The 22,216-nt window shown below is 44.3% G+C and overlaps 1 protein-coding gene across 1 annotated transcript in view; it reads right to left on the reverse strand.

Moving 5' to 3' along the window:
• The window catches only part of LOC143940699 (uncharacterized), a 191,727-nt gene that overhangs the window by 154,837 nt on the left and 14,674 nt on the right, over window positions 1-22,216 (reverse strand). The window contains exons 4-5 of the mRNA XM_077462345.1: window positions 10,849-11,001; window positions 2,253-2,302 (exon numbers count right to left, since the gene is read on the reverse strand). Coding sequence (XP_077318471.1) covers window positions 2,253-2,302; window positions 10,849-11,001 — 203 coding nt within the window. The remainder of the gene's footprint in view (window positions 1-2,252; window positions 2,303-10,848; window positions 11,002-22,216) is intronic.

The raw sequence follows: 22,216 nt of genomic DNA on the forward strand, positions 1-22,216 counted from the left end.
GTTGTTTCAAGTCTTGGACCCCCTAGGATGGACAAAATTTTCCTGTTGCACTTGCTGTTCCAAGTGTTTCTTTATGAAGATTGGAAACACCCCAACAAGATGTTTATTACCCGCAAGAGCTTATGAGCCTTGTTGGAAGAGGGCTTTGTCAAAGAGTAGTCTGCTCTCCTTGTGGATCTGGCAGTATCGCTCCTTAACAAATCATCCAGCATTCCAGTAAAAGATACACCAGTCATTAGGGACCCAACCGATAAGTGGATGGAAGCTCTCTCCAGAGCTCTGTTCTCAATGGCATGCACCCTGCTGTAAATTCCATTTTAGCTCCGACTATGCTTTTCCAAGCTTTGGCTTGGACAAAATCTACTAAAAGCAAATGTGTCCCTGCTGCAGGGATCCCTTGATTATAGATTGTTTTGAGCAAATAGTTGCGTCTTAGATCTACTTAGAGTATCATTGATGCTACTTGTGACAACAAGACCTCTTTTCCTCAATCAATGAAGCCTTAAAGTCTCATACACACGGTACGATTGTTGGCCAATCGAGCGTCTGATTTTTGGCAAAAAAGGCATGTGCCAGGATCTTGTCTTGCATACTAATGGTACACAATTGTTGTGCAACAAACAGGAACATTAGGGGCATACTACGAGGAATTTCAGCTCTTGAGTGCCGCTATTTGGGCTCCTGCTAATTTTGTGTTCTGTGAGCATTGATACCGAGCATGCATGTTTGTACTTTCAACTTTTGTGTGACGGATTTGTGTACTGACCATACGAAAATCAGACAACAGACCGTTGTCCGTCGAACATTTACTAGCCTTACTAGGTCCAGCTCTCTAAAAAGGGAAGCGTTACACCTTAGACACTAGCAAAAAAACTGAGGTACTCCCACAAGTGGGAGGGGTTACATAGGGAGTGCACTTTTTAATTTAGGGTGTGTCAGTGTCTATCACCTGAAGGTGGCCTATAACCCACATAGTAACTACTATGGCTCTGTGTCCCGTGATGTACAATAAGAAATATAACCACTTACTGGAGTTTCCTTTATACAAATTTTAACACTGCATTCAAAACTTTAATATTTAGTGTCCTTCCTCATTTGCTGAAGCACCACAGGCTCAAAGCCAGGTTCTGTAATGTGTGACTCTATCGTTCCCATGAAGTTTTAGAATTCTTCACTACCTCCCGCTGCTGATCACAATTTCTGCCCAAACAAGTATAATTGGGATCGGAGCTAACGACATTGGTGGTTTATTCCAGGCAATACCAATGAAAATTACTGCTTCCCACAGAATAAAAAGATAGTGACCTAATGAAATTTCAAAGAGAAGACGAAACTATATACATTCTGCACTACTATATTAATTATGTAAAATAGGTCAAGCAGCTAACAGTGTGCACATTCTCTACTGAAATAAGTAAACATTTGCTTCATAAACCAGACTTGTTGACACTACCTGCAGTTACAAACCATGGCGCTCTTGTTAAAAATACAGTCTGTATTCACTTTTTTGAACAGGCACTTTCCATTAATTACTTCTTGTCATGTCCAAACTCCCTAACTCCCTCCATGGCCCTAAACCTTTTGCCTTTCGTAGTGCAACCATCAAGATGCAATCATGTCAAATAAAAAATCTTCCTGTGCTTACAGTAGTGCAATAAAATTATAATTTATATATATATATATATATATATATATATATATATATATATATATATATATATATATATATATATATATATATATATATACATACATATACATATATACATACATACACACACACACCACAAAAGTGTGTACACCCCTCATATTTTGTAAATATTTTATTATATCTTTTCATGTGACAACACTGAACAAATGAAACTTTTCTACAATGTAAAGTAGTGAGTGTACAGCTTGTATAACAGTGTAAATTTGTTGTCCCCTCAAAATAACTCAACACACAGCCATTAATGTCTACACCACTGGCAACAAAAGTGAGTACACCCTTATACAAGCTATACACTCACTACTTTACATTGTAGCAAAGTGACATTTCTTCAGTGTTGCCACATAAAAATATATAATAAAAAAAATTACAAATATGTGAGGGGTGTACTCACTTTTGTGAGATACTGTACACACACACACACACATTTTTTTATTACATTTTTTTTTATTTATTAACATGTCTGTTAAAAAGAAAGACATTTACTTTGTAGCAGTTTAGATTATCTGTTTTAGAGATATTTAATAAAGAAATATATATATACCTCAAGTCTTCTAATTCTTGCTTAAGTTGGTCATTTTCTTCTTTAAGTTTCTAAAATAAAGGAAGGAATATTCTGAAATGCATGATTCCTCTATAAAATATATGACACATTTTGGAAACAAACTGAAGCTGAATGATGATTAAAAAAAGAAAATCTGTAAGGTAAACTTACACTGGACCCCATCGCTTTTTTTTTTTCATGGGGGTAGGGTGCATGTGATCAGCACAGGGCCAATTAGCACTGTCAAGACAGAGGGTCAGGGGTCACGCAGCCTCATAGAACACAGAGAGAAAGAGAGAGAGAGAGGAGGGGAGAGAGAGAGAGAGAGAGAGAGAGAGAGAGGGATAGAGGAGGGGGAAAGAGAGAGAGAGGGATAGAGGAGGGGGAAAGAGAGAGAGAGGGATAGAGGAGGGGGAGAGAGAGAGAGAGAGAGAGGGGATAGAGGAGGGGGAGAGAGGGATAGGGAGGGGGAGAGAGCGAGAGGAGGGGGAGAGAGCGAGAGCGAGAGGAGGGGGAGAGAGCGAGAGCGAGAGAGAGAGAGAGGGGAGGAGGGGAGAGAGAGAGAGAGAGAGAGAGAGAGAGAGAGAGAGAGAGAGAGAGAGAGAGAGAGAGGGGGGGAGGAGGGGGAGAGAGAGAGAGAGAGAGAGAGAGAGAGGGAGGGAGAGAGAGAGAGAGGGGAGGGGAGGGGGGGAGAGAGAGAGGGGAGGGGAGGGGAGGGGAGGGGAGGGGGGGGAGAGAGAGAGAGAGAGAGAGAGAGAGAGAGAGAGAGAGAGAGAGAGACAGAGAGAGAGGGGAGGGGGGGAGGGGGGGAGAGAGAGAGAGAGAGAGAGAGAGAGGGGGAGAAAGGGAGGGGGGGGGAGAGAGGGAGCGAGGGAGGGGGGAGAGAGAGAGAGCGAGAGGGGGTGAGGGAGAGAGAGCGAGAGGGGGTGAGGGAGAGAGAGCGAGAGGGGGGTGAGGGAGAGAGAGCGAGAGGGGGTGAGGGAGAGAGAGCGAGAGGGGGTGAGGAGAGAGAGAGAGAGGGGGTGAGGGAGGGAGAGAGAGAGGGGGGTGAGGGAGAGAGAGAGGGGGGGTGAGGGAGGAGAGAGAGGAGGGGAGGAGGGGGAGAGAGAGAGAGAGAGAGAGAGAGAGAGAGAGAGAGAGAGAGAGAGAGAGAGAGAGAGAGGGGGAGGAGGGGGAGAGAGAGAGAGAGAGAGAGAGAGAGAGAGAGAGAGAAGAGAGAGGGGAGGGAGAGAGAGAGAGAGAGAGAGGGGAGGGGAGGGGGGAGAGAGAGAGGGGAGGGAGGGGAGGGGAGGGGGGGAGAGAGAGAGAGAGAGAGAGAGAGAGAGAGAGAGAGAGACAGAGAGAGAGGGAGGGGGGAGGGGGGGAGAGAGAGAGAGGAGAGAGAGAGGAGGGGGGAGGGGGAGAGAGGGAGCGAGGGATGGGGGAGCGAGAGAGAGAGCGAGAGGGGGTGAGGAGAGAGAGCGAGAGGGGGTGAGGGAGAGAGAGCGAGAGGGGGTGAGGGAGAGAGAGCGAGAGGGGGTGAGGGAGAGAGAGCGAGAGGGGGTGAGGGGAGAGAGAGCGAGAGGGGGTGAGGGGAGAGAGAGAGGGGGTGAGGGAGAGAGAGAGGGGGGTGAGGGAGAGAGAGAGGGGGGTGAGGGAGAGAGAGAGGAGAGAGAGAGCGAGAGGGGGTGAGGGAGAGAGAGCGAGAGGGGGTGAGGGAGAGAGAGCGAGAGGGGGTGAGGGAGAGAGAGCGAGGGGGTGAGGGAGAGAGAGCGAGAGGGGGTGAGGGAGAGAGAGAGGGGGGTGAGGGAGAGAGAGAGGGGGGTGAGGGAGAGAGAGAGAGCGAGAGAGCGAGAGGGGGTGAGGGAGAGAGAGAGAGCCGAGAGAGAGAGAGCGAGAGGGGGTGAGGGAGAGAGAGAGAGGGGGTAAGGGAGAGGGTTTTTTTGCCTTTCCTCTGGATCGACTGTGGGTATAGGATAGTGTATATAGAGGGTTTCTAACTGCATGTATGTGTTTTTGTTTTAATTGGTTGAACTAGATGGACTAGTGTATTTTTTCAACCTAACTATGTAAAGTGGCTGTAAACCCCTACATATATCCAGTGAAGTGGTCAACCTCAGATGATACACAGAGATGAAACAAATCTTCTTGCATAAGTACCTGTTTATCTGCAGCCATTTCTCCTGTAGTCTCTTCTAAAACACACAGATCAAAGGATTTTTTTTTCAGCTACAGCAGGCGGAAGACAGGAACCTATTGTCACACACACACTATGGAGCTAGAACACAGAGCTCTAGTGAATCCTGAAACCTCAGTGAGGGAAGGGACACACCCCCTCTACACAATGACAGAGAGAATATGCAGAGCTGAGACTGTCAATCCACTGCTGTGTGCTGGGGGGGGGCAGAAGGCTGTTGTGTTGGCACAGAGTCTTATTAGTGACTCATGTAGATAGCAGAGAGAGAAAGATCAGAGAGGAAGCAAACTCTGTGCTTTGGATTGAGGCTAGTGCACACTAAAGAAGGACGTGCTTTGTTAGTTTTCATGTTTGAGGTTGACAACCACTTTAAAATAAATCAATATCTGAGTCATTAACCCCAAAAAAACGCCAGTAAGGACTTGATTTTCCAGGTCTGTACCCTCCTGGTCACTTGCCTAGAAATTACTGCACCTACAGCATGGACATAACAGCCATGTAAATATTTTCAGAAGAAGGTCCACATGGGAAGACCCAAATTTCTCTTAGAAATGGCTTTATCTTAGGAATCGGTTTTGTTCTTATTAATAAAATGCACATAAATGTATAAAAAGCATTTATAAAAAGGCTGTACAATCAGTTATCCAACATGGGAAATTCCAAATGTACATTATGAACTACCTTTGAAGAATGCTTAACATATTTTGTATTGGAACTAATAAAATATACAAATATGAGCTAATAAAGACTGACTGCCAATATGACTGGAATCATTGTGGAAGAACATCCAAAATACTTGAAGTTAAACGTAACAAAAATTCAAGAAATTTAATGTGAAAAGATCATTAAAAAAAACACAATAAACCACATACTTTATTTATCGACATATAAAACGCACTTTTTTCCCCTTAAAATCAGGGAAAAATCGTGGGTGCGTGTTATACGCCGATCCCCGACGTCTGAGGGCCGCCGACATTGACCAAGCCGAGCCTACTCTGTACTCGGCTCCACTCGCAGTCACGCCACCGGCCCAGTCCCGCCCTCCTAGCCTTTACGTCCCACCATTGGACCAGTGTTGTGTCCATCATAGGATCCAAGCCACGGGGAGGGACGGGGGGGTGACTGCAAGTGGAGCCGAGTAGCCAAGTACACGAGTACACAGTACACTCGGCTCGGTCTATGTCGGTGGCGAGAGGAGCCGAATATCTTGTCAGAATATCAGATGGACACTGGGGAAGGCTGCAGATGGACAGTGTGCCAGTGTGCAAGGCTGCATTGATGGGGATTTAAAATGTAAGGTTTTTTTATTCCTTAACCACTTCCCGACCAGCGCACGACGATGTACGTCGACAGAATGGCACGGGCAGGCATATTGGCGTACAGGTATGTCCAATATTCAATGCCGCCCTGCCATCGGGAGCGTGCCGCCAGCGGCGCGCTCCCGCGCTGGTCGGGACCCCGTGAGTCCGGTCGCAGGACCCGCGGACTCGATCGCCGCGGGCATCCCCGCGATCGTCTCACGGAGCGGCCGAATGGAGGAAATGCTGTGTAAACAACATTTCTCCATTCTGCCTAGCAACTAGTGACGCTGATCTCTGCTCCATGTGATTGGAGCAGAGATCAGTGTTCACTAAATGAAAGCCCAACCCCCCCACAGTTAACACACCCCTAGGAACACTTAACCCCTACACTGCCACCCACTGGTTAACCCTTTCACTGCCAGTGTCATTTACACAGGATCACTGCATTTATATAGCAGTGATTACTGTATAAATGACAATGGTCCCAAAAATGTGTCAAAAATGTCCGATGGGTCCCCCACAATGTCGCAGTCACAATAAAAATCGCTGATCGCCGCCATTACTAGTAAAAAAAATATATAATTATAAAAAATTATTAATAAAAATGCTATAAAACTATCCCTATCTTGTAAACGCTATAACTTTTGCGCAAACCAATCAATAATCGCTTATTGTGATTTTTTTTTTACCAAAAATATGTAGAAGAATACGTATCGGCCTAAACTGAGGAAAAAAAAATGTTTTTTTATATATTTTTGGGGGATATTTATTATAACAAAAAGTAAAAAATAATGCGTTTTTTCAAAATTGTCGCTCTATTTTTGTTTATAGCGCAAAAAATAAAAACCGCAGGGGTGATCAAATACCACCAAAAGAAAGCTCTATTTGTGGGAAAAAAAGGACGTCAATTTTGTTTGGGAGCCACGTCGCACGACCGCGCAATTGTCAGTTAAAGCGACGCAGTGCCGAATCGCAAAAAGTGCTCTGGTCTTTGACCAGCAAAATGGTCCGGTCTGCAAGTTGTTAAACTTCCCTCCTAAAGGATTTTTTTCCTTAAATTTCCCTCCTAAACTTGGGGTGCGTGTTATACGCCGATAAATACGGCACATCAGATAGTGTGAACCCATCCTAAATCTAATGCTTGAAGTCCAACTCCAGTAAAATAAATAAATAATTCCCTTGCACTGGAGCGCCTCATACTTCAAGGGTAACCTGCTTGTTGAGTATGGGTATAGAGGGATAAGGCACAATACATTACGTCTGCTCTTGTAGGCACTTAACATCTGTGTGACTCCCACAAAGCCTCTTCTCGAAGGCGCGCCTTGCCATAGTCACACATCAAACTTCTTCAAGTACGATGCAAGGTTAATAGCCCTGCTTTGTACATTATGAAGCTGGGGAACTGCCCACAGTCCAAACTGTCAGGGAGAAGACGAGAGCATCAGAGTAAAAAGGTAAGGTAGGCATTACATTCTCCCGCTAGACATGAAGCATTTTACCATTGCACGTGGGCCCAACTAAAGGGGGGTTTTTTTTTTCTTCATCTTGGAGTTGGGCCTTAAAGCAAAGGTAATTCCAGGCATCAATACTATAATGCTAAAATAATATTATCACATCTAAAATGCTACTATCACCCACAGATATCACATCCAAGGTTTCTAAACTGTGCAAAGCCCAAACATGTGTAAACAAAACAGTGCAGTGAAATTTAACAGCCAAAATTGACTGAGTTAAATGCCTACACTCATCAATGGCTATACAAAAATGTCTCAGTTGAACCTTTTTCATAATAAAATGTTACTGTCCATATCTTCAGTATCCCAAAGAGTGTTCAAAACTCATAGAAGCTTAGATCTGATTGGTTGCTGTTAGGAATGCACCGAATGGGTTTTTGGTGCCGAAACCGAAACCAAAAATAAATCTTCCTTGATCCCGAAAACCGAAACCGAAATTGACTATTTTTAAAAAATATTTTTATACAGAGATGGTCAGAGACTGGGGACATGCTACAGGAGATGGTCAGAGACTGCAGGCATGCTACAGGCAGGAGATGGAGACTGCAGGCATGCTGCAGGCAGGAGATGGTCAGAGACTGCAGGCATGCTGCAGGCAGGAGATGGTCAGAGACTGCAGGCATGCTGCAGGCAGGAGATGGTCAGAGACTGCAGGCATGCTGCAGGCAGGAGATGGTCAGAGACTGCAGGCATGCTACAGGCAGGAGATGGTCAGAGACTGCAGGCATGCTACAGGCAGGAGATGGTCAGAGACTGCAGGCATGCTACAGGCAGGAGATGGTCAGAGACTGCATGCTACAGGAGCTGGTCAGAGACTGCAGGCATGCTACAGGAGCTGGTCAGAGACTGCAGGCATGCTACAGGAGCTGGTCAGAGACTGCAGGAATGGTACAGGAGCTCGTCAGAGACTGTGGACATGCTACAGGAGATCAATGCAGCCTCACCAGTGTACATCATATGCAGCCTCACTGTGCCCAGCAACCTACCAGTGCCTGTCATGTAGCCTGCCTGTGTCTCACCAGTGCATATAAAACATACACATATAAAAACACACACATATAAAAACACACACATATAAAAACACACACACACATATATATATATATATATATATATATATATATATATATATATATATATATATATATATATATATATACATATATATATATATATATATATATATATATATATATAAAAACATACACACATAAAACACACATATAACACATACATGCGCACACACACACATAAAACATACACACATAAACATACACACTTAACACACATATACATGCACACATATAACACATACAACACACACACACAGAGGCATACATACATACATATATATATATAGACAGTCTTTTTAAAAATTGGCAGCTGCAGCTCTGTACCTTAATCTCCATGCTGAGTACTGCACTCTAGGGGGAGGCAGAGAGCACAGCATACACTGCTAGACGCCTTTCCTTTGCTTTCACTTTCACAGTAAACAGCGTGCCCGAGCTCCTGCACAGTCGCTGTACACATCGGCTGAGGAGCCATATGCAGCCACCGCTGTGGAGAGGGGGACTTTACAGGGAGACCCCACAGGCTGACTGCAGCATGGGTGAGGACGGAGGGGCGGAGGAGGGAGTAAAGATGGAATGACACCCCCGTGATGGGCGGTACTGGGGACGGGGCCTGCTGGGCCAGCATCGGCGAAAATTCTCTTTCAGCTTTTTGCCGAAAGGGCCATTTTCAGCCAATATGTTTTGGCGGCCGAAATTTCGGTACATCCCTAGTTGCTGTCTTATAAGTCATGATCTGAGGAGTGTCAGAGTCGCAGGATCTAAGGAGCCGCCTGGTCTTCACCAGAGACACTGGAGGTGTGGATGTTGAGCTGTAAGACAGCCCCCAGATTGCAGGTCTCTAACACACCCGTGCAGGTACAGTGCCAGCAGTCATAGCACACAGAATGGACCCAGGGCAGGGCCGCTGATAGGGGGGGACCACCAGCCCTCCTGTACTGGGCCCTGCCCTGTAGGGGGGCCCAGAGGCAGAGGGGGGACTCCCACATTATAGGGACTATACTAATCCTGAGCTAGGGTCCCATGTAGTGTGCATGGGAGGAAGCAGAAAGCAAATTATTTAAACACTTTTGGGAGTAATCTGCAGCCGTATGTCCAGACAATTACATACAGTACATTACACAAGTCCCAGTCTCTTCTATATCAATACGCCGGCCGGGACTTGTGTAATGTAATTGTCTGGACATACGGCTGCAGATTACTCCCGAAAGTGTTTAAATACTTTGTTTTCTGCTTCCGGCTGTCCAACTTCGTGCCCAGGTGGAAGGAGCAGAGGTTTTAGAAGAGCTCAGCTTCTGGCCGGTCCCCACGCTCCCAGATCAAGAGGATCCAAGCCCCCCCACCCCAGGAGAAGCACTGCATGAGGACTCCAGATAAAAGAAGCCAGCAGGACCAGGTACTTGTGAAGTCGGGGGATGTTAGGTGGAGGTAAAGACTGGGCCCGGGCTCTGAGCATAAAGTTGGCCATACTGCATACTGCTCTCCCACATATCTAAAATATTGTGGGTATTCACCGTGCCCAGAGTGAAAGTCTTTTCCCTGCTGTACTTTCTATTGTGTTAATATACAGTATATGTATATTAAACCCTGCATTTCTCCCTTGTACACAGTCCACGGGTTAGAGGGAGGGGTGCTCAGGTTCAGGCTTATGTGGGGGCCCCGCCAGGTAGACTGTACGGGGCCCCATGATTTTTAACAGCGGCCCTGACCCAGGGTACACACAGGATACAAGGACCAAAGGAAACACTACAGCAGCTAGCAAGAAGAGACACTAGAGGTAGGGTGCAGGGAACAAATGTGACGCATAGGAGAGCAGGGGAAGCTGGGCAATAGCACAGAGAGTGGACACAGCAAGCAGGAATGAGGGGCAAAGCAAAACAACAAGAAACAATGCTATGAAGAGCACCCACAGCAATAGAAAACAAAGGGATACACAGACAGGAACCAAAGGAAATACAAGAGCGCAGCAAAAGGGAAAACACAGAGAACAAGACCAAACAAACACAACGAATACAAGTGTACTGAAGAAACAGCATACGCCAGAGGAACAGAGAGGTCCGGCTTCAGCGTGAAGACACGTTGCTCGAACACTATCCCACAGGTGCAAACGCTTAATAATACCTAGGTTCAGGGTGGATTGGCAGGAACCCAGTGCTAGAACACAGAACCATGACATAACTAAACTGCATCCACTATTCATACCATAACAGAGAGGCATATATTGTAATACTTGCAAAAAGATAAAATTTTATGACGATATTGATATTAAGAAACTACTAGGCTTATAAGGAAGTTGGTTCACAGAATGAATCAGGGTATGATTTAGACTTTGGAAACAATTTAGACTGACTATTCAAACGGTCCAATGAATTAAATGGTTACAATAAATATATAAAACATACATATGGCGTGATTTATACATATAAAATCAGTTTATATTTAACCACTGTGGGTATTCTTTTGGTCCGAACTTCACTTTTTACTTGCAGTTTATTATCGTTAGGAAATTTTCAGGAACGCATCGGGGAAACTCACCACCAGTTTCTGGTCATTTCCTGAAGACCTCCTACTTGAGCCATGTGATTGGAATTCATTGGCGCTATCTCCTTTTAATAGTTGCTTTCCATGATTCCCTGGGCCAGTGGAAAGGTGAGGGCCTGCTGTGGACCTGCGTACAGGCTTTCCAGCCTTGTAAAAGACAAACATAAGCATGACTGTAAAAACAAGAAACATCAGAGACACTGCCAAGATTTTATAGTAAGAATGTGCCAAAATATAACCCTTCGTGGAAAGAAGATCAAACAAGACCACAGTCTGGCCCTATGCTACATGCCTTATAACAGAAAACAAAGAAGCATTGCATAATCCACATGTGTTACTATGAAGGTGTAGAAATGAAACAATAAAAACTGCTGTTATTAGCTAAACCTGCAATACACAATTAAAGTGTCCTTTTTTTTTTCTTAACTAGTTGCAGGAACGTCAGTAATTTTGTCTTCACATTTAGCAGTCAGGCTTGAAGGCTTTCTACAGCCAATAGAGGTAAAAAGTAGGGCTGTTACTGATTAAAAAATGTGTGTTTGATTAATCGTTTTTTTTTTTTTAATCCATTATAACGCACATACAGATCCAACTACTTTTAGCTGATCTCCTTGCATTGTAACTCTGCATTAGTCAGTGGTAAATGTGGTATACACTATGTACAATCACCTGACACTAGTTAGTTTCCACAATCCATGACTTAACTTCACAGTTCACACAAATACATTTTAAATTCAAACTGTAGCACTAACGCAAGTCATTTATTTATTTTCCCCACAGTAGCGTGACAATCCCTCCACCTCCGATCAAACTAATCACGCTCACTTTATGGCATGGACCCCTGTGCAAACAGGTGGTCATGCAAGCGGGTATCAAAAGGGTTAACACGAACCATAAACTTCTCTCATGTCTCCTTAGATCTCAGTAAGGACACCAGGTCATTGGTAGAAAGAAAAGATCTAAGTCAGGGGTCCTCAAACTACGGCCCTCCAGCTGTTGTGGAACTACACATCCCATGAGGCATTGTAAAACTCTGACATTCACAGACATGACTAGGCATGATGGGAATTGTAGTTCCTGAACAACTGGAGGGCCATAGTTTGAAGACCCCTGATCTAAGTGTTCACCGCTTAAGTGTAAGATTTAATTGTTGTGTTCAAACATAAACTACTCACATAAAGATGATAAAAACACAGCATGTAAAGCCGACAATCATGTTAGTTCTGTAGGGTAGTAGCGGATGACGTCATGCGTAGCTCCTCCCCTTACGCATTACGTTCAATCAGAACTTCAACGTCTCCGGACTCCTCCCCCCCTTCCCTTCGTTATCAGACGGAGGCACTTGGGGAAATCATTAAATCGGACATCGACGTCACCGGATCTCCGACGGAACTCCTTGAAGACCCAGAAGCCGCTGGAGAGGTATTTTGATCAAAAAAATTTTGATCCATCAAAAAAATTTACGATTAATCGAGGAATTAATCTTTAATTTCCACAGCCCTAGTAAAAAGTGAAATTGAATTCTCCTTATGTTCTTTTAGACAAAAACATTGGCCATTTTCAAAGGAACAGCAATAGAATTCATACTACAATACCCACATAAAATTCCAAACCGCTAAGATCTGGCACAGAGCGGCTGCCCTGCCACAGTAAATGTACGGTGGGCAGTCTGCAAGTGGTTAAAGTGGAACTATATTTATTTTTAATGCTTATGCTGCTAGCATTAGTAAATAGATACGTAAATATTATATACTATCCTATTTGAACTTTTTTTTACATTTCAAGTGAAACTTTAGTCAAAAAATTAAGTCCTGCTAGATCACTTCAGACTGGTCTCTTTTGCAGGTATAGCCATGTAAAACTTCAAAAATAAGTGCCTATACTGTTTAATCACTTTCCACCTGGCCAATGTACATATACAGCCGGGTGGGAGCTCTCTCCTGAGTGGACATTCAGGAACGTCCTTCAGAAGGAGGGGGATTGCGCGCAGTGGCGTGATCCCGATGAGCTTGTGTCACCCGGACACGGCGCATCTCCGATCGGCAGGAGGGCTCTGTGATTGGCCCTCCTGATCACATGATGGCTGTGTCCAATCACAGCCATTATGTGATGTAAACACAGAGCCTGCTGCTACGTAATAGGCTCTCCTCTCCTCACACGGAAGTGGTTGGTGAGGAGAGGAGAGCGGATCGCTGCAGCCATCTGGTGATCAGTGAGTATGTGCTGTTTTTTACAACTTTTTACTCAATGATCACCAACCTAGTGTAAATACACAGTGTAAAACACAATGTCTCAAAACACATGTCCCCCAAATAATAAAAACACCTGTCCCCCACATATGTCCCGCTAAAATCACACGTTCCAATGATTATCTGCACACATATGTCCGTGATCACCGGCGCACATCTGCACATGATCATTTGCATACATATTTCTGTGATCACACAAACCAATTTTTATACACTTAACCAAATTTTTTTTTACCAAAAACATGTAGCAGAATACATTTTGGCTTAAATTTATGACAAAATTCGATTTCTTTTAAAATAGAAAGAAGAAAATATTGTGTTTTTTTCCAAATTTCCGCAAGACGTGAATAAATACCACCAAAATAAAGCTCTATTTGTGCGAACAAAATGATAAAAATTTAATTTGGGTAGTGTGTAGCATGACCGCACAATTCTTATTGAAAGTGCAAGAGCGCAGAAAGCTGAAAAATGGTCTAGGAAGGTAGGGGGTGAAAGTGCCCAGTATTGAAGTGGTTAATATCCAGTAATACTGCTGCACACGCTCAGTTGCTCTCAATTTTTAGGCACTGTGCCAAATTTGTAGAGGCCAATCTGCCAACAGCATATCCGGAAGGTTTAACACACCCCCCCCCCCCCCCCCCCCCCTCCTGACCAGGCCATTTTTGGTGATATGGCACTGCGTTATTTTAACTGACAGTTGTATGACGCTGTACCCAAATAAAATGTATGCCCTTTTTTTCCCTCACAAATAGAGCTTTCATTTGGTGGTATTTGATCACCTCTGAGGTTTTTATTTTTTGCACTATAAACATATAACAAAACAAAATAAAACACAATTTTGAAAAAAAAAAACCCTCACAAAACAATATTTTTTACTTTTTGCTATAAAACATATCCACAATGTCCATAAATTTAGGCCAATATGTATTATGCTATATATTTGTGTTAGAAAAATCCCAATAAGTGTGATTGGTTTGCGCAAAACGTATAGCAGCCACAAACTGTGGGATATTTTTTTTTTATTATTAATGGTGGCGATCAACGACTTATAGCGGGACTGGGATATTGCGGCAGACAAATCGGACACTGACACTAATACAGTGATCAAAGCTAAACATATGCACTGTCACTGTACTAATGACACTGGCTGGGAAAGGTTTACCATCAGGTGCAATTAGAGGGCTAAATGTGTTCTTAGCCAGTGGTTTTGTACTGTGGGGGAGGTGTTTTTGCTAAGGGAAGGCAAAGATCCTTGTCCTTGCTTTGCAGAAACATAGGATCGATGCCTTCCCTCTTCACAGAATGGCAATCTGCCTTGTATACATAGGCAGATCGCTGTTCTGCCTGTGTACTGAATAATCAGCGGGTGCCAGCGGACATCGAGTCTGCGGTACACACTGCTGGGCTCCCATTGTGGTGTGATCACAGCGAGAGTGGATTGCCGACACTTGCGCACCCCAGACCCCGACGAGCCAGATCACGTACTACTGGTCTTCAACAAATTGGCAGCTTCTGGCAAAAGGAAACGGGAACAATAGAGGTGATTTACATCAAACACAGAATTTTGGTAGCATAAATTATTAATGTGGAATGCATGTTTCTTACTAAAGAACATTATTTTGAATCAAGTTATGGGTAAAAGTACTGCTTCCAGCTTCTTCCTGGTTTCCAGGCCTAGGCTACATGAATGAGTACGAGTTATTTCTTAGCAAAAAAAATAAATCATGGAGGCTTGGATGGATGGGTGAGTTTGCTTTGAATAATAAAAATGAATTAAACATAATTTTTGGTTTGTGGTGCTCAGATGCAGTGTAGTTCAGCTTACTGGGCACCTAAACCCCCTCCTGCCCAGACCAATTTTCAGCTTTTAGCAGTCTCTCTTTGAATGACAATTGCGCAGTCATACAAAACTGTACCCAAATTAAATTTTTATAGTTTTTTCCCCACAATTTCTTTTGGTAGTATTTGATCAACTGTTTTTTTTTTTTTTTTGTTCAAATAATAAAAAAATAAAAAAACACCAAAATTAATAAATAAATAAATAAAAAATACAAAACAGTTTTATATTATGTTAATAAATTTTGCAGACAGGTCATTTTTCTCCTTCATTGATGTACGCTGATGAGGCTGCACCGATAGGCTTCACTGATGGGCACGGATAGGCTGCACTGATAAGGCAGTACTGATGAGCACTAATAGGCGCCACTGATGGGTGGCACTGAAGGGCATTGATAGGTGGCACTGAAAGGCACTAATAGATGGCACTGATCGGCAGCACTGATTGGCACCACTGGTGGGCATTGATAGGTGGGACTGATTGCTGGCACGTATGCACTGTGTGGGCACTGGAAGGCGGTATTAGTGGGCACAGATGAGGCGGCTTCACCTCTTCCTCTTCGGGACCGATGTCACTTGCACTGAAGCCGGTGGAAAAATCCCTGATTACCGACCTTTTGTTTACAGCACGTGATCAGCTGTCATTGGCTGACAGCTCATCAAGTGGTAAGGGGCTGATCTGTGATCACTCGTGTCTCGGTGACAGCCTCCCCACAAGGTAGATCCGTGCTGTAGCCATCATTCAGCTATAGCGCGGATCTGAAGGAGTTAAGGTTATGAGCTGCTAACAAATAAATTTGTTTTTTTCTTTGAGTATGAGTGGCTTCTGCTGTGTTCACGCCGTAGCTATCTAGTGACACCCATGTCCATTGTACAATTATAATAGGGGAATCTGAATAGAAGTGATCGCAGTAGGAAAGCTTGCAAGCGCGACACGTTCAGTGCCAAGTGCCGCACTCTAATTAGTGAGCAGTTCCGGTCTGACAAGAAGGCCTTAACCTTCTTTGGGAATAATGAGCCAGGCAATGTTTGAAGCTTAAAAATAAGCTGCACAGAACAAGAAGGGTGCTGAGAACTATTTTAAAATGTGCTAAACCAACAGATACAGGTGACCGAACATTGAACCGTACACTTGGCAAGGGAAAGCAAAGCTCTGGGGGTAGAAAAGGGTCACTGGGGCTTTGTTGCTTTTTTTGTTTATGAAACAAGTGGCACAATCTGACCGAGCGTAGCACCGAGTAGTTAGTTATGTGCAACAAATTAGAGATGAATGCAAAACTGGCTCGTCGTTAATAAAAATGACAGTAAGGAAAGCCCATATTCATATGGAAGGGCATTGAGAGGACTGAAATGTGCAGACTGCAGCTGTGGCGTTATTTAAATGAAATCAAATTCTATTTAACAGACTGGGAGATGTAAGGACCAAGACTACAGACAGAAGAATTATCTGCTTGTTCAAAGCAATTACATGGGGGCAAGATTACATAACACAGCATAGGCGATGTATGTCATTTACAAGTTTTTAATCATATATAGAAGGAAATGTAATGAATATGAAAGCTGAGAAAATTACCATTTCCGTTTCATCTACAAATTCATTACTATGATGATCATCTATAATAACAGAGAAGCCTGGAGCTCAACAGGGTAGAGGGATTTTAAGGATTTTTTGTGTTACATTTATATATTAGTGGGTATACAAAAGAATTACCCATCCTTAAAATAATCATATTTTGTTGCTTTGCAGCCTGAAATTAAAGAGGAAGTAAACCCTGATGGGTTTACTTCCTCTTTGATTCCCTGCAAATGTAAAGCATAATGGACTACTATGCATCGCATAGTAATCCATTATGTGTCACTTACCTGACACAGGAGCCAGCGAAGTCGCCGCTGTCCCCTGTAGTTCCGAGCGTCCATCTTCTTGGTGGGTCTCGCTGCTCCGGCGCTGTGATTCACTGGAGCAGCGATGACGTCACTCCCGCTACTGCGCACGGGGCCGACACTCGCGGCATATCGCCGCGATCTGCGGCTTACCCAGTGCGCCTGCGCACCGCTGTCTATGGCACATGCGCCGTAGACAGTGGTGGCTGTCTTCAGGTAAATATCTCCTAAACCGTATAGGTTTAGGAGGTATTTCTTGGACCTACAGGTAAGCCTTATTTAGGCTTACCTGTAGTTCAAAGTGGTTTGTAAGGGTTTACAACCACTTTAAGACACACACAGTTTTTGTTTTATCTAGCTGTATTTACTCATTGCAACTTATAACATCCAAGTGGAAGATATAACACCAACATGTCAGAAAAAAATAAAGAGAGTTCACAAATTAAATCACCGAGTTGGGAAAACGATTACCCCCTCAGTATTTTGTTGAACCACCTTTTGCTTTAATTACAGCCTTTAGTCTGTTGGAATATGTCTCCACTAGCTTTGCACATCTAGACTTTGCAATATTTGCTCACTCTTCCTTGCAGAACTGCTCAAGTTCAGTTACATTTGATGGTGACTGATTGTGGACTGCAGTCTTCAATTCATTCCACAGATATTCAATGGGGTTTAAGTCTGGGCTCCGACTAGGCCCTGCAAGGACATTCACCTTTTTCTCCTTCAACCACTGTGTGGTCATTTTTGCTGTGTAGTTTGGGTCACTGTCATGTTAAAAAGGTAAACCTTCTTCCCACTGAGAACTTTCTGGCAGAGGGCAGCAGAATTCCTCAAGAATTTTACAGTATTTTGCCCCATCCAATCGCTGTGTGCAGGTGAGGTGAACTTGCAAGAGAAAGGCAATGTGCTTTAAAGAGAGAGTGCTCTAAATCTTTTTGCTGGACTGCAAAGTTGTTCTGGAGTGACTGAGTATGGGGCAATCTACAGGGAAGAGGTGGCCCCCAATCCCCATAGAGATGTCAGGGAGATTCTGCATGTCGGGAGAGTGCCATCTTCCTTAGCAACAGGAGAAAGTCACCAACTACCATGCCTGGAATATGGTTAACTGGGACATGGCATTTTTTCTTGTCCTAGGTTAAGGAACATAGCGGGAGATAATGTTGCTGGGCTGAATGCTTTGTCTGCAAGCCCAGATTCCGGTTTTAAAATGTTTGCAGTCACCCCTGCCAACAGAGGAAATTCCTGTTGTGCCTGCTGTAGTTTAATCCCGTGGCTAACAGAGGGAGTTGTCCAGTAGAAGAAAGTCAACGTACTCAAGTGAACATGGTAAGACCTGTTACACAGATGGGTAAGACTGGTGCTGTTGAAGTCATGGGAAAGACTGACTGTGTGATTGCTCACACTGAAGTGGAAGTGATCCCACAGGGGAGATCCACTGTTGGTGTAGAAAAGGACTTGCCTCACTGCAGTGCCCTGTTCAGTGGGAAGGCAAGTGGTCAAATTGAATGTGATGATGTGAAACTTACTATGGCGTATGACTGAGTTGACTAATGCGGACAATGTTATGCTTAATGGGGGTAGGGGTGATCGCTAAGCAGGATATGCTATTCCCCCTAGCAACAGTATATAAGGCTGCTGAGGTGTCCCTAGAAACCTCCAGGGAGCTCTGGGTGTTGGAGCTAGAGGTAGCCTGGGACAACTGTGGTGCCACTCTGATGGATAAGAGGGCACTTGACCTTTGTGACGAGAATATGTTAAATGGTAAAAATAAAATGTCTGAAATTACTTGTGATAATAGGTTACTGCGGTCTGTCACTGCTGACAGCAAAAGTGTCCTTGAGATCAAAGAAGCGCCACCCGAGCAAGGTGGTGAACTTATGGTACTGTAGCCTGCTGTGTTTAAAAATGTATTGCCACAGTTTAATTTAAACAAAAGTGATATGTGCAATGCATCTGCTGTGAAGCCATTCTGTCCTGTGTCTCCTTGGGCAGGTGGAGCTGTACTGCGTAGGACCTCTGATGGGAGCACAGAGAAAGTAGCCTGGGACATATGGGCAACAAGCCTGTTGGCTTAATAAATGAGATCTCTGTTTGTAAATTTCTGCTGTGCTAAATAGAGGGACTGCAGAGCAGCTTTTGGACAAGGGCTCGCTTGCTGCTGTTGCAGAGGATATCCCTCAGGAGATGGAAGCACCAAGAGAGATTGAGCACATAGCAGAGGTTGTGCCCACAACCCATAAATGGAGTTATTGGTGTGGTATACCAAACTAATGTTATCCATAGCGAAGGTGGTGACTCCCGCACCTGGCTGCGCTCTAGGAGAGCACCAGGTTAGTGTATTGATCACCTCCAGTCAGGAGGAAGCCCTTTAAGAAGCACCACCTCCTACGGCATCAGTAAATGAGTCTCTCCATGTCCCTTGGAATATGAAGGACCATAGGAAGGTCTTATGTGTAGAATCACTGTGCCTTTTTTTATGACAGACATGCAGAGAGAAATATTGGAATGTTGGAGTGTACAGCCGGTATATACCTTGATGCGTTTGGAGAACTTGTACCATGGGGTATGCCTAAATGGACCTGGATATTACAGGCTGTACAGTGCAGAAATGGCCAATGTTGGAAGCATTTAATGCAATGTTTGGTGTTAATGTGGAAACTCGTCTCACAAGTGTGCTTGATTGCTTTATACAGAGGTTGTGTATGAGAGGCACTCTGGAATACTGTTGGACAGGACAGAAGTCTGGGTGGAAGTGCCAGAGGGCACAAGTATAGGTGATGTGCTTGGGGTCATTAACCCAAATATGAAATGATGTAATGATGGTTTGGTGTCTGGACAGTTGCTAGAAGAGGGTCATGTGCCAGTGGAGTTGGTAGATAGTGGCGTTGTCATGGGAGACAACCACTCCACTTTGTGCAATTTCCCTTCCAGACACTACCTTGCAGAACACTGGTGAAATGGGTTATGATAAAGGTGTTGATACTTCTGACAATGAGGAAAAGTGCAACGCACTGGTAAATGCATTAGTTACCATGGGTGACAACAAAAATAAGGGTAGACCTGATGGTCAAGGTGACGTAATTGCCGCTAATCCTAAAAAATTAGGGAAGATGAATAATGGTATGACAGACACAGAAGAGGGAATAGGTGCAGTAGAATTAGGCCCCCTACAGGTTCAGGAGGGTAATTCTGGGAAAGATTTCCAGAGGTCCAGGAACCTCCCAAGTTGCGAGTGTAAAAGGTCTGAGGACAATGGCCCAAAGCTTAACAAGGTATCATTAACCACTTCCTGCCTGGTCAATAGCATATTGACGTCTGGGAAGTGGTTCTGTTATCCTGACTGGGCGTCATATGACGTCCAGCAGGATAAAATGCTGGTGCGCGCCCGTGGGGGTAACTTACAGTCTGACACACCGCATCTCCGATCGTGATAAGGAGCCTCTGTCAGAGGCACTTGTGCTTGTAGTTTTCCATTCACAGAACTCTGAATAAATGACGCAGCTGGGCGGGCGGAGCCCCGCATGGCCGTAATCTTTTTTTTTTTAAATAAGGAAAATGTTTGCCAGCACACCATGGATCAACAAGAAAGTGTCTAAGCAAATTGTTTAATGCATGATCACATCACAAGAGTAGTGCAACGTTTCAGAGTTCATCAAGCAGGTAGGGAGGGGTCCTACATGGCACTGAAACACTGCACTTCTCTTGTGATGTGATCATGCATTAAACAATTTGCTTGGATGATTCCTTGTTGATCCATGGTGTGCTGGAAAACATTTTCCTTGCGACTTCTGAACCAGTTCCCGGCTGGTTGTTGCTGCAGCACCCAAACCCTTGAGAGCTTTTCCAGGAACGTGTGCAATGGTAATATGGAGTACTGTTATAGTGACAGCAAGCGGGGGGGAGAAGATCCTTGGCTTGCTGTCCCAAGAGGCAGCAGAGTGGGAGGCGGCTGCAGGTGTAGGAACGGGTTACATGTTCCACCCTAAAAACGAGTGTAACATGTTCCCATAGGTGAACATATCCTTAAAGCGGGAGTCCGCCGGGACTCCTCATTTTTTTTTTTTTTTTTTTTTAAAGCCAGCAGCTACAAATACTGCAGCTGCTGACTTTTAAAATAGTGACACTTACCTGTCCAGCGCGCCCGCGATGTCGGCACCCGAAGCCGATCTCTAGATCGTCGCTCGGGTGCTGCCGCCGCCATCTTGGGTATGGGAATCAGGAAATGGAGCCTTTCGGCTTCATTTCCCGGTTCCCTACTGCGCATGCGCGAGCCGCGCTGCGCAATAAGGACGGTCCCCGCTGCCTCTGGGATCTGTGTGTTTCCCAGCAGGCAGCGGGGCACTTGCGGAAGGGGGCGGGCACTTGCGGAAAGGGGCGTAATCTACGCCCCTTTCCGCAGAGGGCTATCCTGGAAGTGGGTGCAGTTACCTGGATTATCCAGGTAACTGCACCCCCCTCCCCCCTGAAAGGTGCCAATTGTGGCGCCGGAGGGGGGGGGATTCCGATGAGCGGAAGTTCCATTTTAGGGTGGACCTCCGCTTTAAAGTGGAAGTAAACACTCCTATTGTTTTCAGTCAAGGAAGCTGCCATGTTGGCCTCTAATGATTCTTCAACTGCCATAATGCTGCACATGTGATCAGTTATGAAACCAGCCATTGGATGGTTTGAAAGTTTGGTTGAGAGCACAACCAATGTGAAAGTTAGCATTTCCGGCATGCAGGGAATGTAAGCGTTTTTTGAAACTGGGTTTACTCCCGCTTTAAGCTGTTCTCACCCATTAGGGAGAATGGAATCCTCTTGTAATGGCCACAGTATGGCTTAACCATGGTTCAAAGATCTCACCATGCATATACTGAAATCAGTTTTGGCTGGACTTTTATTTATTTATTTTTTTAAGGCATTTAGACATTTAGAGTTTAAACATACATGTTTTTTCCTCTGCAAAAAATAAGTGCATGTATGAGTTTTCATCCACTAGTTAAAACATTTACAGAGTCAGAAAAAAGTACATTTATGGGGTCTGAAGTCTAGTTTATACTGTGTTCAGAACCATAACAAAATTCCTCTGTGTCTCCCATACATTTGAGAAAAAGATAACATCTCCAAAACCCATCATGAATTTTAAGCGAGGCAGAAACAGAAGAATTCTTTATCTTGGGGATTTTCTATTAAAAGAAAATTGCATACTGTAACCAATATGTAATGGACTGTGCAAAAATGCAAAACACAATAGTTTAGACTTGTCAAGGTCTTCAGGCAAAAATGATGCAGTCCCATTCATGAATGAAGAATTACAAACCAAAATTCTGGTGCCTTGAAAAAGTATTCATACCCCATGAAATTTTCCACATTTTGTCATGTTACAGCCAAAAATGTAAATGTATTTTTTTTTATGT

This window comes from Lithobates pipiens, unplaced genomic scaffold (genome assembly GCF_037356315.1).
Source record: "Lithobates pipiens isolate NorthernLeopardFrog02 unplaced genomic scaffold, aLitPip1_a1.2 Scaffold_3, whole genome shotgun sequence".
NCBI lineage: Eukaryota > Metazoa > Chordata > Amphibia > Anura > Ranidae > Lithobates > Lithobates pipiens.